General features: G+C 46.8%; 1 protein-coding gene across 1 annotated transcript; it reads right to left on the minus strand.

Moving 5' to 3' along the window:
- Positions 1 to 1,823: 1,823 nt before the first annotated feature.
- On the minus strand, positions 1,824 to 14,948 carry LOC117763187 (zinc finger protein 469). The gene has a single exon (XM_034588137.1). The coding sequence runs from the start codon at positions 14,761 to 14,763 to the stop codon at positions 2,932 to 2,934; it is 11,832 nt and encodes a 3,943-aa protein (XP_034444028.1). The 5' UTR covers positions 14,764 to 14,948; the 3' UTR covers positions 1,824 to 2,931.
- Between the last annotated feature and the right edge of the window lie 283 nt (positions 14,949 to 15,231).

The following is a 15,231-nucleotide window of genomic DNA, read 5'->3' on the forward strand; positions in this document are numbered from 1 at the left end:
GAATTTGATTCAGCATTTTACGATCTATTGTCCCATATACAATAAGATTCTAGTTTCCTCAAGACAATGGCAGCTATCGATGGAGGCAGAGGAAAATGTAAACTAGTATTACTCTGATTTATGTGATAGATGAGAACCAAAAAATGGTCAAACCCAGTAGTCAGCACTTTTCCTTACGACACGACAAGGCCTTTCATTAAACTGAGGAGAAAGACTTTTTAACAATAAAACCAAAACACACATTATTTGCAAGTGAAAATCATACAACATATTATGATATGCATGTGAATTAATAATAGATTCATGATTCGATTTGATTTGATATTATAATTCACCAAAAAACACCTAAAAAAATAAGAAGATTTTAATGCATCTGCTCAAAATGTTTTTAGCCAGTATTAAATTTAGATAAATAGAAAAATCTTTGAGTCAAGACCATGGTACAATGGTGCTGCAACAATTTATGTCAGGCTCATATATCAAAAATTTAACACATGTCTGAAAAAGCCTCATGAGTATCACAGTTATTTATAATTCTAGAGGCTTCAGCCAATTAATTAAAAAAAACTTCATAAAACTCTCTTAAATCAAGGGGATTTCTGGAAGCCAATTATAAAGGATAAGTAGAAAGTTACTCGCTCATGTGTGTCCAGTATAGTGAGAGTTGATTTAAACCATTAACGTGCTGCTCATGGTGTTTACTGTCCTGTAACATGGGTCAACATGAATCTGAGACTCTGTGCTGCCGGTGACACTTTGCTACAGCGAGCGCACAAATCTTCTCGCTGTATTTTTCAGCTGTCATCAAAAAAATATTGTCTCAGCGGGAGCTGCCAAACCAATATTCCCACTAAATTAATTAGACAAGTTATTTCAACAACTACACTGTGGTTCTCCACAGCTCCACTGAATGTCTGCTGCGGTCTCTGGAGGACGGCGTTAGAATCAACACGCGGTTCCATGGTTGTTTATTATGTGAACACAAACTTGTGACATGTTCTGGACGTACTTATGAGGCCTTAAAATTTAGTTACATCACATCACAAAAGGTTATGAAGGCTGTGAGCAACTCATGAAACATTATGGATAGAGATATTATGTTATGCAGCAGTTGCATGCAATTCAATATTTGGCCATATTTCCATATGTAAGAATATCTTTATATTCAACAGACTAAGTTAAATCTGTTTGTGTTTCATGTATTTTTGTACATTTCTCGATTTGAGTACCTCCACACTTCCCCGCTAAGATAAATATAGTCTATTTTATTCCACTGTGCAGTAGATGAAGCTTCATTCCTTGACAAAGAATAACCTGCTTTCCGTCTCCCCTCTTTTCTTGCTGCCCCCCCCCCCTTTCACAGGTCTCATGTTAATTCAGTGGATGATGTGAGAACACCACTTGTCATCTGCGCCCTGTGGGTTTCTACATGTGCGCTATGGCTTTTTATTCCTATGTGATGATGAAAAGTGTTCACGTAAGAATAGAAGCCATTTTACACGTGGGGAGAATGCGACCGACAGAAGTGAGAGCTCCCTGCCACCTGCTCAACTGTGTTTGTGATGACTCGAACATATGGCTGGATAAATGTAACTGTCTTCTGTTGAATGATCCTCTGTAGTAAAGATGCATTTATGCTGATCTGAAGACGAAAAAAATGAAGTCAGACTTTGTTGTGCGTGCACCTGTTTTTGCCTCTAGGCACAAGCAGCTTCCACTGCTTCCAGTGTTTGATGCACGCAGTGACAGCTGCAGTCCGCGGGGATGGAAGTGGGAACATTTGCAAAACATGTCATGAACAAAAAGAGGAAGAAACGAGCAAGGAGAGACCAATACAGATCTTTAATAACCAACTATAAAAGATGCACTTAGTGAACCACTTTACAACTTGCAAGAGGCACTGCATTTCCCTTTCTTCTCTGAATCTTTTTTGCACATTATTAAAATAAAACTTTGACATGAAGCATGACACCAAACAATCCTCTACCTACAATATTGTACAATATAAGATACATACAGTATAAACAAGATAAAGCACCTTTGTTGTCTTAGTAAATACTATTCATAATCAAACAGTTGTCTGAGGAGTTGCAGACACACATGACTGAGTTCGTGGTTGGTGTGTGGTATTATCAGTGCATGGGAAGAACTCTGAATACAGGGATTGGGACTGTGACGTCCTTGAATGCACCTGAGTTTATCCAAGGAGCTTTAGGAAGATATCAGAAGCTTTTCCTTATTTCGTGTCTTAACAGTCTACTTTTGAAGTATTGGATGGTTTACACAGTATCTTTAATAAACATTAGGGAACCAGTAAAATCATTGGGATGAAAGTACTGCAACTGCTACAGATCTCATGTTCCCTTCCGAGGACATTGGCGTTCACATTACAAGTAAAAACACAACGTAGCACCAGGTAATGTTTATACAAAAAGGCTAAAATGATCACTGTTGATGCAGTACAGTAAAGTTAAAAAAATAATACAAAAGGAATATGTTGTAAGCATTTACGAAAGGTGCACAGACAAAAGTCCAGGTCAGTTATGACGTCATTTGCAAAAAAAAGACTTAAACTGATAAAAATCATATAATGAATGCAAAATGAACATGCATTTCTTAGAGGAACATATTTTACTGTATTTTCAAGTATTCTTTATTTCTTTCCTTTAGGTAAATGAAAAGGATAATATCCAACATAGGGGAAAGCAGTTCATGGATTTTCCCAAATAGCATATTCATTTTTGACCCAAAATTCATATCTGCCATTCGTCCTCACATTTGCATAATAACAATGTACAAAGAAGACATAAAGTGACTATGTAAGTATTTAAAGATAGCATTTCACAGAAAACAGCTGTGCAATCTCATTCACCATTATTCATTCGTCTTAAACATTTACAGTCTCTTATTCACAGATCCCTCAAACCCCACTCAGTTAATCGATTCTGACGTGTCCTTCCTTAAAGGAATCTTAAAGCTAGTGAGTTTTTGGCCAAACAGCTGGCTTAAGAGGTGGTTCTGGGACTCTGCTGTCCGGTAGGAATGGCTCTCCATCGACCTCACCCCCATCTTTGGCCTAGATTTGTTCAGAGAATTGTTCATGGGAACTGAAGACGCTTTAGAAATAGGGGGATGCAAAGAGCGCCCCAAAGGTCCCTTTTTGGTTTTATAGTCCCCATTTAGAGGGTTCACAATGTCAGCTTTCTTTGGCGTGCAGCTATCAAGCAAACTTCTTTTGGACTGCAAACCCAAGTTTGCAGTTTTGCACTTGGAAACTATTTTGTTGCTCACAGCGTCGTCCCGCACGGAGGACAACACGGGGTAGTCGCTGGGTCCGTCTGTCTTCCGTTGCAGGGAGGGATTCGAGCACTTGCTGGGCCGGAATTTCTTTTTGGGCCTAGAGTCAACACCAAAGTTCTCCTGTGTGGCCGGGGAGGAAACCCTCTGCAGGCTGTGGGGGGATTTTACGTCCTTCCTCTTCTTCTGTGGTCTCGGAGATTCTTTATCCTCATTTGAGACGGAGCTGTTGAGGGAGACCTTGGAGTGGAGGACAGGTGTTGATTCTGGAGCCTTCGTGCTGCTGTTTTTAGTGTTGTCGATGCTTTTGGCAGCTTTGTCTTTCGCCTGACAGCTGCCGTCTTGCTCAGCACCGTGAGACAAAGTTTGCTGTCTGCTGTCATTATTGGAAGTTTTTGAAGTGTGCTGCCACCGCTCGTCGTCCCTCTGCTGGTCCGTCACGTCAACGGCTAATTCATGCTTTGCTTGTGTCTTTGAAATGATTTGATTGTCTCTTGCGCCGACAGGAGACTCCTCACCAGGTGGAAGCAAATCGTTTTTTTCCTCCAACCGGGCTGTGTCACCTTCAGCTGAGCTTTCCTTCCCTTTAATAATCTCCTCCCCCACACCGCTGCTCTCTCTAGATGCTGACCATGAGGTTGTCTCTGCTCTAATGCAGACTGACTCATTCTCCTCTTTCACATCACATGGCTCAGTAATTGATTTTCCATTGCCCTCTTTATCAGGATTAGGCGAGGGAGTTGGGTCAATTTCCTCTTTCTTGGGTGAGGCAGACTCTGACGAGCCCATGTGAATACACTTCTCCAGCTCCACAAGTAGCTCAGAGTAGTCCTCCACCATGTCCTCGGTCTTCACGTTGGCGCTGCTTGTGTCGCTGTGGTATTCGTTTGCGTTGGTCTGTGTGGAGTCGTCGGCTGTGAAGGGTTTGGAGGACTGCGTCTCGGAGTTTTGATTTAAGTGCACTGAGCTTAAACTGCCAATTCCGCTGTCTGAGCTACTGTCTTGCAAACTGTCAGAGAGAATCCGTCTCTTCTTACTTGCAGGCGAATCACATTCATCTTCCTTGGATGCGGATGCTTTGACAGGTCGGAGAACACCTCGGAATTTGAAAATTTTATTTCCCCCAGACAGGTGCTTTTCCATGTGACGATCAAACTGCTCCTTTTTGGAGAAGGTGTAGTTGCAGGTGCTGCAGATGAAGGACTTTTTAATCACATGCATGACATCGGCACAGAGCTCGCAGGTGTAGAGGGTGGTGTGCTTCGAGTCGAGCTCGTCCGCCTCCTCGTGCGCTCTCTTCAGGTGCTCTTTCAGCGCCCGCGCATCCTGATAGGTGATGGGACATTTATGACACAGGAAAATCTTTTCCAAGTTGTGAACCACTAAGTGTCTCTGGAGTTTGAAAGGCTTGGGGAACTGTTTCCCGCAGTGGTGGCAGTCTCTTGAAGGGTCTTTGCAGTTGGGATGCATCTCCACACTTTTAGATGTCTCCGTGTTGTGGAGGACCTCCAGAGGGGTTAATGTGCTCTGCTTCCCGCCTGCTCCGCTGCTGCTTTTAGCTTTGTGAAGTTTGGGCTCAGCCCCCTCCGAGGGTTTCCCGTCTCCCACAGCGCGGTCTGCAGCAGCAGCAGCAGCAGCTTTCTCCTGCACTTTACTGACTTTGCTGGAATCTCTCATGGCTTTGCTCGGGCGGTGCTGCATGATCGAGGTGATAAAGTTCTTCACGGCCGTCTCCTGCATGAAGCAGCCTGGAATGTCTAATATGGAACCTTGAGTCTGACCCCTCCGGGCAAACTGGGTGGCATGTTCCCGCAAATGTTCATTGTACATCCACACATCTGATATCTCCTTCAAGCACATTCCACAGGTCCAGATACCCGTCTTGTTCTTGGCGTGCTTCTCCCTCAGATGGTCTCTCAGTTGCTCGCGGGAGCTGAATTTGCGCTGAACACACATGTAGCAGGTTGGAGGTGGAGACGGGTTGTGGGATAACTTGTGAAAGTTCAGCTCGCCCAGGGTGAGGAACCAAGTGAAGCACACTTTACACTTGTACTGCTTATCTTTGATCTTTATTCCGCCATCTTGCCGCTTCCGGCCTCGCCGCTCTGTCACTTTCTTGGACTTTTCATCATCTCTGCTCTCCACTTCCACATTTGCAATATTTGGAGACACCGAGATATCGTTGTTAGAGTCAAAGAACTGAACCTCGGGAAGCTGAAATGTGGTGTTGATGCTCTGGATGTCGATACTGTGGAAGGGTTGGACATTCTCTGTGACACATGGCTCCGCAGGATATGGGGCAGCGGGAAGGGGCGGGGGGCAAGGTGCTTGTGGAGCCTCTGGTTTACAGGTGCTGGGTTCAGGGGTCACGCTGAAGTCAGTGGACCCACTCCATTCTATCAAGGATTTATCAATGGTGCTCTCAAGTGGATTCAAGAGGTTGTTGCCGGGCCCTTTGACGTTCTCAGGCACATCCTTCTCATCACTTTGTTTAACGTCTGACAGCGGCTTGGCATCGGCTTTCAAAGTGCTGTTGTGGCACATATTCAACAAGATGGCATCATCGATAGATATCGTCTCGTACTCACACTGGTTTGTTTGATCTTCAGTGAATATCTGCTCTGCCTGGTTTTCCACGAACTGATCTTTACTTTGCACCGAGGTTTCTGAAGGAGGATAATCCTGAGTCCCATCCGAGTCGGGCAGGAGCTTCTGTCTTTTGTTTCTTTTGTACACCCTCGTGCACTTTTTCCTTTTGGCCTCCTCATCTCTGGAGAACAGCTGCGGGAATGTGGTGTCGTCGTCGGGTAAGGTCTTTAGATCGGAGCTTAAGCCAGGGGGACTGGGGGGGGACGCATTCAAACAGGAGAGAGGATGTAACTCGTCTGAAGGGACACTGTTTTTCTCACATTTGATCTCGACCGCCACTTTCCGAAGAATCTCCTGGGCGAGGCTCTCGTCCGATCCTCTCTGGTCACACTTCTCCTCCACGGGACACGGAGTCTTTCTGGACTCGTCACATTCTCTAATTATATCCTTGTCTGCTCTTATGGCACTTTCCTCATTATTATCTGCACATACTTCCCCATTTGCCACCTCTGTAACGCTTGTACATTTCATTTCCACTGTATGAGTGACCGGATTTAGCTCTGCCGTTTCAGTAAGTGCATTTGTGTCTTTTGTTGGTGGTCGGGGCGCGTTGTCAAAGCCAGAGCCTGAAGTGACGGGGAATTCCTCTGCTCCACCAACAGTTCTCTCATCGATTTCCACCTGCTCCTCGGGAGATTTGCGGTGCCCTTTTAGTGCAGCACTTTTGAATTCAGGAGTTATTGCTTGAAGTATGTCTGTTTTTAATATATTCAGGATCTCATCAGAGAAAGGGTCGGGCTTTATGTTTAGCTCGCTGTTTTTGTTCTTCCTGGCTTTGTTGTTCTTCTTTGCTTTTGTTGGCAGCACAGAGTTCTGATGGCCTATTTCATCCACTGCCACCGCACTTGTCTCGGTTGCCATTTCCTCCCGGGCTGACTCAGTCTCTGATGCTTTAGATTTGAGAGTCTTATTTGTCTCAGACAGCCCATCTATTTTTGCCGGGTAGCAGGTCCGTGAATCATCTTTATGTTCTTTCTCTGTAGTTTGTGACGATTCATAAATAAGCACAGTCCCCTGGTGGTTTGATGTTTTCTGCGGGCCGATGTGTTTTTCAGCTCTCACCAAATGTTTCATGGCCTTATGTCTCTTTAACCCTGGCACCGTCCGGAAACACATGAAGCAGATTTCACAGAGCACTTTCCCCTGTTGAGCGTCGCTCTGAGTCTTTTTCTGCGGCGTTTCTCTGTGTACTTTGTGCGTTATTGAACACTGGCCAGTCTCTATTGTGGGGTCTTTCTCTGCCGGGACTGGCGGGAGAGGCATTTCTTCATTTTCACAGATGATGAGTGGCTTAGGAGTGGGCAGACCATCTGAAATGTCTTTTCTGAGGAGTGCACTGTCCTCAGCAGAAGCCTTGTGAGAGTCTAAATTTACTGACTCATCCTCTCGCAGCATGTCAGCGCGGATGTGCAGTTGCTCAATAGGTTCAGATGGATCAGGGCGAATCTCCGAGTCCTTTATTAAATCGCAAGCTGAGGAATTTGCGCTGTTCGTTTCAGCTGGGAGACCCATTGCAAAACATGTGAATTTGATATGCTGCTGAAGGACTAGCGGTTCCTCTGATACATTCATTTCAGATGTGGTGTCTGTGTTCAGTTTCATGTCTGTTTCAGTTTTGTTGAAAATGAGTGCAGGGTTAGCGCTCAGGTCACACGGTTCACAGTCATCTCTCTGCTTCATGTCTTCGTTGTCGTCAGGTTTGCTGGCTGGTGAAATTGGTATGTAGTCATACTGGTTCAGGTGGGGAGGCTCATCTGCGATGCTGGTGTAGTTGAGGGGGCTGAGCTTGAACTCGTACATTGGATCTCGCTCCCTCTCCACCTCTGCTGGCTCGGCCGTGCTGGTGGGACTGGTGGTTTCAGGGCTGGAGATTTTACACTCTGTGATTCCCAGATCCAGGTGAGGAGGACTTATCAAAGAAAACTCCATCTCAGATGTCGTGTTCAGTTGTTCCTCCTGGTTTAGAGCCTCTCTGACACTTTGGTTATCGTCTTTGTTTGAGGGCGATTTCCCATTTGGACTTGAGTCTTTCTCGACAGTCCCATTACTACTTTTGATGTGTGGCTGACATGAATCTTCCTCTAGCTCCAGTGTCTGCTCGGGTGTTTGGATAGAGGGCGATAAGAGAGGACTGCTTGATGGGGCAGCATTCAGAAAAAGGCAGTGACTTTCCTCCACCTCCTCTCTGCACGGTGAGTTTTGGTGACTTGCCATGAAATCAATAGGAAGATGCTCTTTAATGTCCTGCACATGTAAAATCTCTTCTTGTTCCTGGATGGTGTCGAAGGTAAGAGCTTCGTCGGCTTTCAGAGAGTCACTAAACGGAGCGGCTTCGCAGGAAACACTGTCGATGAGGTCGTCAGCCTGTGAGAGAATCAACAGATTGTGTTGTCCCTCTAAAGACTCGGCTTCCTGGAAGGGCGAGCAGTGACCGGAACTCCCCGTGTTGGTGTCCTCTGCTATCGGACTGCGGGGCTGTTCCGTTGTGACGATGTCCACTGACAAATCAGCTGCTGGACTTCCACCACAAATCTTAGCAGGGCTGCACATTTTGGGAGAAGAAAGTCTGATCAAACGATCTTTTCCTGCTGTTTCAACTGAATCGATCAAATCATCTGAATGGTCCACTTTTAATTCACCAAGATGCGATGAACTAAATTCTCCATGGTTAAAAATAGAGGAGGATTCTTGCAGAGTAGCCATGGTGTCAGGTAAAGCTGGCGATGAAGGACGGCTGTCGGTTTGACCAATGATTCCCTTCACTGCCTCTGCTGCCTCGTAGCTAACCGTAGTCAAGTGTTCTTGGCCATCACTTTTGTTCATAGATAAGTGATTCATGTTTTTTTCTGCACTGCCGTTCCCACAGGAGTCCTCGTGAGGGCCGCGTGTCACCACACTCGAGCAGCGAGCAGACTCAATCAGATTCCTATTCTCCGCGACATCCTCCTCTGATGTGACTTTAGTCTCGCCCTCACCATCATTGCTTTCTGAGGGCGCACTTGGCTGTGATGAAATTGGCTGGTTTCCATCGACGGCGGGGTCAGTGCCGACGGAGAGAGACGACTGTGACTCACTCAGAATGAATTCAATATCATCCTCCCGCTCATTGATATTTGGAGGTGATAATATATTCTCCGTCTCGGTAATTACTTCCTTTTCGCTGTGATCTTCTCTCTCAACTGCATCAGCTGTCTGACATTTAATTTCTTGATGCTGTTGACTGGTGAGAGCGGCGACGTTCGGCTCCTTGTGTTCTGATATAATGGGTTCTTTTTTGAATATAGAGTCGGAAATCACCTCCAGGCTTTTCATGAGGTTTTCCGTGTATCTCTTCTGTTCTAAAATATCTTCCTTTGTTTCTAAAGGAGCCTGTTTTTCCGCACTTCTCTCCTTTGATTTCCCGTCATGGTGGAGGTGTGAGTTTTCAATATGTGAGGCTGTGGCGATCACATTCTGTGCATCATTGTCTTTTTCAGTAAAATGCGCCCTTGGTTCATTGTTACTCGGCGTATGGGGGCTGTGGTGTCCACCCATCAGTTCAAACTGGAATGGACTGGACCACGGGAGCCCTGGTTCTGTGAAAGGCTCAGAGGACATTGTGGTCACTGGTTCATCCATCGTTTGCACAGTGCACCTCATATCCAGACCGGCGGGGTCACTCTCCGACTCATCACTCAGACGTAAAGGTGAAAATTTGCTCATTTGCATCTGCTTGGGGACGTCCTGAGCGAGCAATGGTGGACTTTCCAACTTGGTCGTCTGCAGCTGGTTTTCGAGCTCCGTCACTATTCTCTTTATCTCTAGCTCATCCTCTGATGCGCAGCTGTTGAGATTTGTGCCGTAGTCGATTATTTTTTCTGGCAGAGACAAAGGGACGTGATTGTAATCTGGTTTCTTTTCACTTGATTTCTCAGAGTTGTCTTTGTACTGAGATATCTCGTCTGGCAGCACCGGGCTAACTATAAGGTTCCAGTCTCTTTGTTCCAGAAAGGGAGAGAAGGACGACACAAATTCTTCCTTTTTGTCGGAGGTGCTCTCTATTGAATGGAAACCCTCTTTCGGAATGGGCATATCTGAGTAGAGGCCGCCGTCGAAGCCTGCGAGGTCCCCGAACATCGACGAGGTGTCGAATGAAAGTGGGGATTTCATGAGCCCCTGTCCCTGATCCAGAGGATAGGGCATGAGATGGAGCGTATCTTTCTGTATCAACGGGGCCTGGCCTTCGGTGGGAGATAGACACACCTCATCCATCAGAGATGTGCAAAGAGACTCAGGCTTGTGCACGTCTAGGTCGTTGCTCAAAGTAATCGCCTCTTTCTCCATGCAGACACTCTGTTTTTCAAACGTGGTACAGTCCGATAGCTCTGGCTGTGTGGTTTTAGGCCCCTCTTCGCCTTTGCCATTTGTGTATGCGTCATTACTGAAATCTGTTTCTTTGTTGATGATGGGAGAGTGTGAATCAAAGTGGAGCTGCTTGTTATCCGTGCTCTGCGTTGCTTCTTCTTTGAGGCACGTGCCGTCGGCTCTGTGCAGAGTGTCTCTGTCTGAGCTGACTGCTGTGCCCGTTTCTTTTCTGTGAGACACCAGCTTCTCTCTTGATTTTGTATAAGAGCTTCTGCTTCTTTCATAGTTTCTCATTGTGTCTTTTGCTTTTTGCCAGGATGACACCGGATTAGCATCGTCTGTGTTCGAGTGATGCTTTGGATCCGGTGTACTGTCTTTGTTCTCAGAAAGAACCCCTTTGTCAGCGTTATACTTCCTGACAGGTTTAGAGAACGTCAGTGCTAGTGTGCTGGAGTCTTTACATAACTTCTGTGGGGAGGACCTTTCGTAGGTTTTCTGCTCGGAAGACTCTTTCTTTTTCATGTCCGTCTTCTTCTCACAGTCTGAGTCAGTGCGATCAGTGCTTTTGGGGCTGTTGATGCTTTCACTTGAAACACTCACAGATGTGCTGAGTTCACTGCTTGTCGATGACCGGCTCCCCCTTCTCCGGAGTCTCTGGTGAGAACCGTGTTTCTCAGGCGAGAGAGAAACGTCCTCGCTTTTCTTCACCTCAAAACACTCCTTTGACTCGTGCCTCCACGCCGCCTGGTCCCTCTCGCTGCGTGCTCGCCATTTGCACTCTTTGGTGTACGTGTATTTACAGCGGCTGCTTTGATTTAGTCGGCCTTGGCTGGCTATCTTCACAGGCTCACATTCGTCCTCTGAGTCTGAGACATAGTCATATTCTCCGAACGCAGGATTCTGTACAGTGGGAGTCAGTCTCTCCATCACCAAGGATAACTGGAGGTTTTTGGTGCCTTTAACATGGAGCTTATTGAGCTTATTTTTCTGCTGAACTATTTTGTGGATGAGTTCTTTGCTCCAGGTGCCGCCTCCAGAGCTTTTCCTCTTGCTCTCTTTCATTGCAGCTCTTGAGGTTGGAGATGTGGAGAGCAGTGAGGGCGTTGACCCTCGAAGTGCGGAGCCGTCCTGAAAGCTTTTACTACCACACCGTTCGGACAGCTTGCTGGATAAGAGGAATCTGTGTGCGCCTGCGTTTTCATCCTCGCTCTTGCACAGCTTTCTCGTCTCTTTCACTTTGCTATCTTGTTCCCTCCTCGTCTCCCTCGAGGCGATTCTTGAATTTTTATGAGAGGCTTCTTTCTTTATGCTAATCTTCTCATCTTGTTCCAAATTCAGAGACATTTTCTCAAGTTTGCTCTCTGTGTACTGTTTACCTGTCTCGGGGCTTTCAACATCAGAGTCGTAAAAACACTTTCCCTGTGTGAAAGGCCTGTCATCATCTGCTGCTTGTTTATTTTTGCTCTCAATGACCAGGCACTCTTTGGTTTTCAGACATTGTTTGTTCGACGTTGCTTTGACGGTGGTGAGCTCGTCATCGGCGAACGCATCGATGAAGCTGCTGTCTATCTCTGCATTGTCTGACTGATAGCCCAGTCCATTCAAGGCCTCTGTGATTAGGCTGTCTAATTTGGCGTCCTCGATTTCCAAGTCAGGGAGAGGGACAGGGATGTTGCTTGGGCCAGAGAACAAGTTCAGTTTCATGGGATCATCTTTACTGTCTCCTTTGGTTTCACTGTCAGACATCAGCTCTCCATTTTTATTGAGGCCCAACAGGGAAAGGTGAAGGTCAGACGGGCACCTGGTCATTGAAACATTCGACACGGACGGCACTGCTTTGGACGGTTCTGCGTGAAACTTCCTGCTGTCCTCCATCTTTGATATGTCTTTGAGGTCATTTTGTGCGAACGTGTGTTGAGCACAGTATTGCTTATGGCCGAGAAACGAAGCCAGGTTATTGAAGTTCTGATCGCACTGCTTGCACGTGAGAAGCACGTCTAACTGGTCGAGATTGGCTGTGGCTAATGAGGTGGCTAACAGCTGATGTGCGGAGTACGGCGGTGGAGGCTGGTGATGCTCCACCCCAAAACTGTCCATGTAACCTTTGTTTCCGTCCATCGCCGTCTTTTGGTGTGTGCTGTTTTGCAAGTAGCTCATCATGTCATCTTTGGCTCGGTCTGGGGCGTACGTGAGGTTTCGTGACGCATCCGAATGAAACTGGTGGTTGTGAGGGCTCAGGTGATCTGATGGCAGCTGAGTCTTTGTTTGGGGCTGGTGGTAAAATGTGTGCGGCGGTGCTGACTTTGACATTTGACTGTCCTCTGAGCTGATGTTTACAGGGCTGGTGGACGCTGGGGAGAGGGAGGAGCAGGTACTACTAGATGCGTGGTTCTGAACTGGGGAGGGCAAAGGGGATTCATAAGGCGACACCATCATAAGTCCCATAGGCGGGACCTGTAACGGTGGGTAGCTGTAGTTTCTTGACGCCACTGGAAGAGACTGGTTGAGTCCAAAGTATACAGCCTTATTTTTAGACTCGCATACTTGTGCGTGGCTCATCTCTACTTTGAAAGTCGAGACTGTGTTATGTTTCACAGTCTCCTGTCTCTGGTTTGAAAACCCATCGCTGGTCCTGCTGTTCGGAAAAGAGCCGGGGGTTTTCAGGGAGCTGTGTTTATGTGATTTACTGTCATCCTGCCAGTCGGAGGGGGAAACAATGTAGGGCAATTTTTGATTGCTTATTTGCCGAGATAACTCGACTCTGTTTTGGTTTGGCATGGCAGAGGTGGGCCGTATCTGCTGCCAGGGCATTCTGCTCGTCTTAGATGAATTTGGCCTTTGGTCAAGAGCTGGCTGCTCCTGGAACTGAAACTTATCGTTCATGTCAGAATACTGAATTGAGTTTTGATCAGCTGGTGAATATGTCTTACTAGGACCCTCCCAGGAGTGTGGTATCCTATTAAGAACCTTATTATTAATGTTTTTATCGAAGGTCATTGAGCCTGTGTGAATGTTATTGACCGGAGGGCTGTTAAATGTTTTGCTGGAAAAGTGCATGTGTGAGCCCGAGCCTTGTTGTGAATTATTTCTTGCGTGGTGCACAGTTCCTTGTATGAATGTTCTCTGGTTGGCAGCTGTGTCTTTAGGGTGGCAGCTCCTCTTACTCCCCGAGGTGATTGTTGCATCTCTACTGTCTGCCTGTCCGTTAGTGTCTGTGCTCTCAGGCAACGAAGTCTTCCCCTGCTCTGTCTGCTGCGAGCTGGAGCCAGAGCTGTCACTGCTGGCTGAGTCCTCACTCATATTCCTCGGACACTGGATGGAGGAGGCTACTCCTTGAATATAATGTGACTGTGGGGAGTGAGAATAAGAGCTTCCATCCTCAGACTGCTGCTCATTACTGAACTGAGCGCTGTTGGGAGCAATGTTTTGTCCATCTCCGGCTGTAAAGGAAAATGAGTTGTGGGTCACGTGAACGGAACCTATGGAGGAGTCTGTAAAGTCTTGTGATTGAGAGTTCTGTTCACAGGAAAAAGAGTCAGAGGTCGATTCTTCCAAGAAATTATATCCATATTGAAAAGGACCCGGCACGAAGGCACTTGCTTTGTTGGCTTCTGAGAGGGCAGTGGATTTTTGTGACGAAACCCCATAGGTAGCACCGTTAAAAGTCCGTTCAGGGGACTGCCATGTATTAGAGCCACTCAGATGAAAGTCTGCCAGCAATAGCTGACTGCCAGGCTGCGTGCTGCTGTTCTCCATCGAGGCAGACTGCTGCTGCTGCTGGGACAGAGGTGGGTGCGGGAGGGAGGATGTTGCACTTGAGGAGACCAGTGCCTGTGAGGTATAACTTGGGGAGGTGAGGTTAGAGGAGGCCTCCTGGAAGCAGCGGCTGTAGTTGAGCTCTTCTTGTTGTAGTTCGGCCTCTCTCTCTGGTATACTGGGGACGTGGAATCTGTAGCTGCCCATGAGCGGGCCACGACTGGTCTCCAACTTCTTGGGTGGTGCAACCTTCTGCTGTGGGTAGGCGATGCCGATGGGGTTGTTGGAGCGAGGATTTGTAATGCTAAGTCGGTACAGCTGTTGCGGGTTGCCACGCTCTGCCTTCCCCGACCGCTTCCCCTTCTCTCGGCTGCGGCCCTTTCCGCTCGGGGACTGGGGGCTGCCTTTACCACTTGACCAAGTCCTGTCAGTGGCAAACTTGGATCTGTTCTGCAGTGACCTGAAGTCAATCTTCCCTGCTTGCTGTGGCCGTATGACAGCCTCTCGCTGCTGAGGACAGTCCCTTTCCTTCTCTAGTTTTTCAATTTTGGCCCCTCTGCTGCTGGCTCTGGCCTCAGTGCCGGTGCTTGAAAAGTGCTCTGAAGACTCCTTTGTGGTTTTGTCTCTATGCTGTTCCAGTGCCTTCCCCTCATCCTGCAGTTTGGACTCAGCCTCCAGCTCTTTGACAGCGTGCAATCGCTGAGTCTCTCCTGCCATGGTGCACAATGCGTGCTGTGAAGGCCTGGTCCTCAGTGCTATCTGGGAGACAGGGGCATCGTCCTCTGGGTTGTATGAATCAGTAAATGTCCAGGGGCAGGAACTGCAGGGACAGGACTGCTTGCTGCAGGCTCATCTCTGCACCCTCATTGCGTACCACGGATCTGGCACAGGAGCAAGCACACCTGGAGAGAAAAGAGAGTAGAGATGATCAGATGACAAGTTTCAAATGAGAAAAAATCTGGCAATACTATTCCAACATGCAAACGAAGCATCAAACACCTTCATGAAAGTGTAATGTATCTTTCAAACACATAAAAAAACATTTATTTAGTCCAGATATCAATATGAAGAACAAAACTGTGTCAAAAGGCACATTCTTACATAATTATAGGTTAAAAGATTCATTAAATATAATGGAAGCATCTTCTTTTATATGAAAGATGAGGTACCATTACTATAATCCTA

The sequence above is a fragment of the Hippoglossus hippoglossus genome, chromosome 6, assembly GCF_009819705.1.
Source record: "Hippoglossus hippoglossus isolate fHipHip1 chromosome 6, fHipHip1.pri, whole genome shotgun sequence".
Lineage (NCBI taxonomy): Eukaryota > Metazoa > Chordata > Actinopteri > Pleuronectiformes > Pleuronectidae > Hippoglossus > Hippoglossus hippoglossus.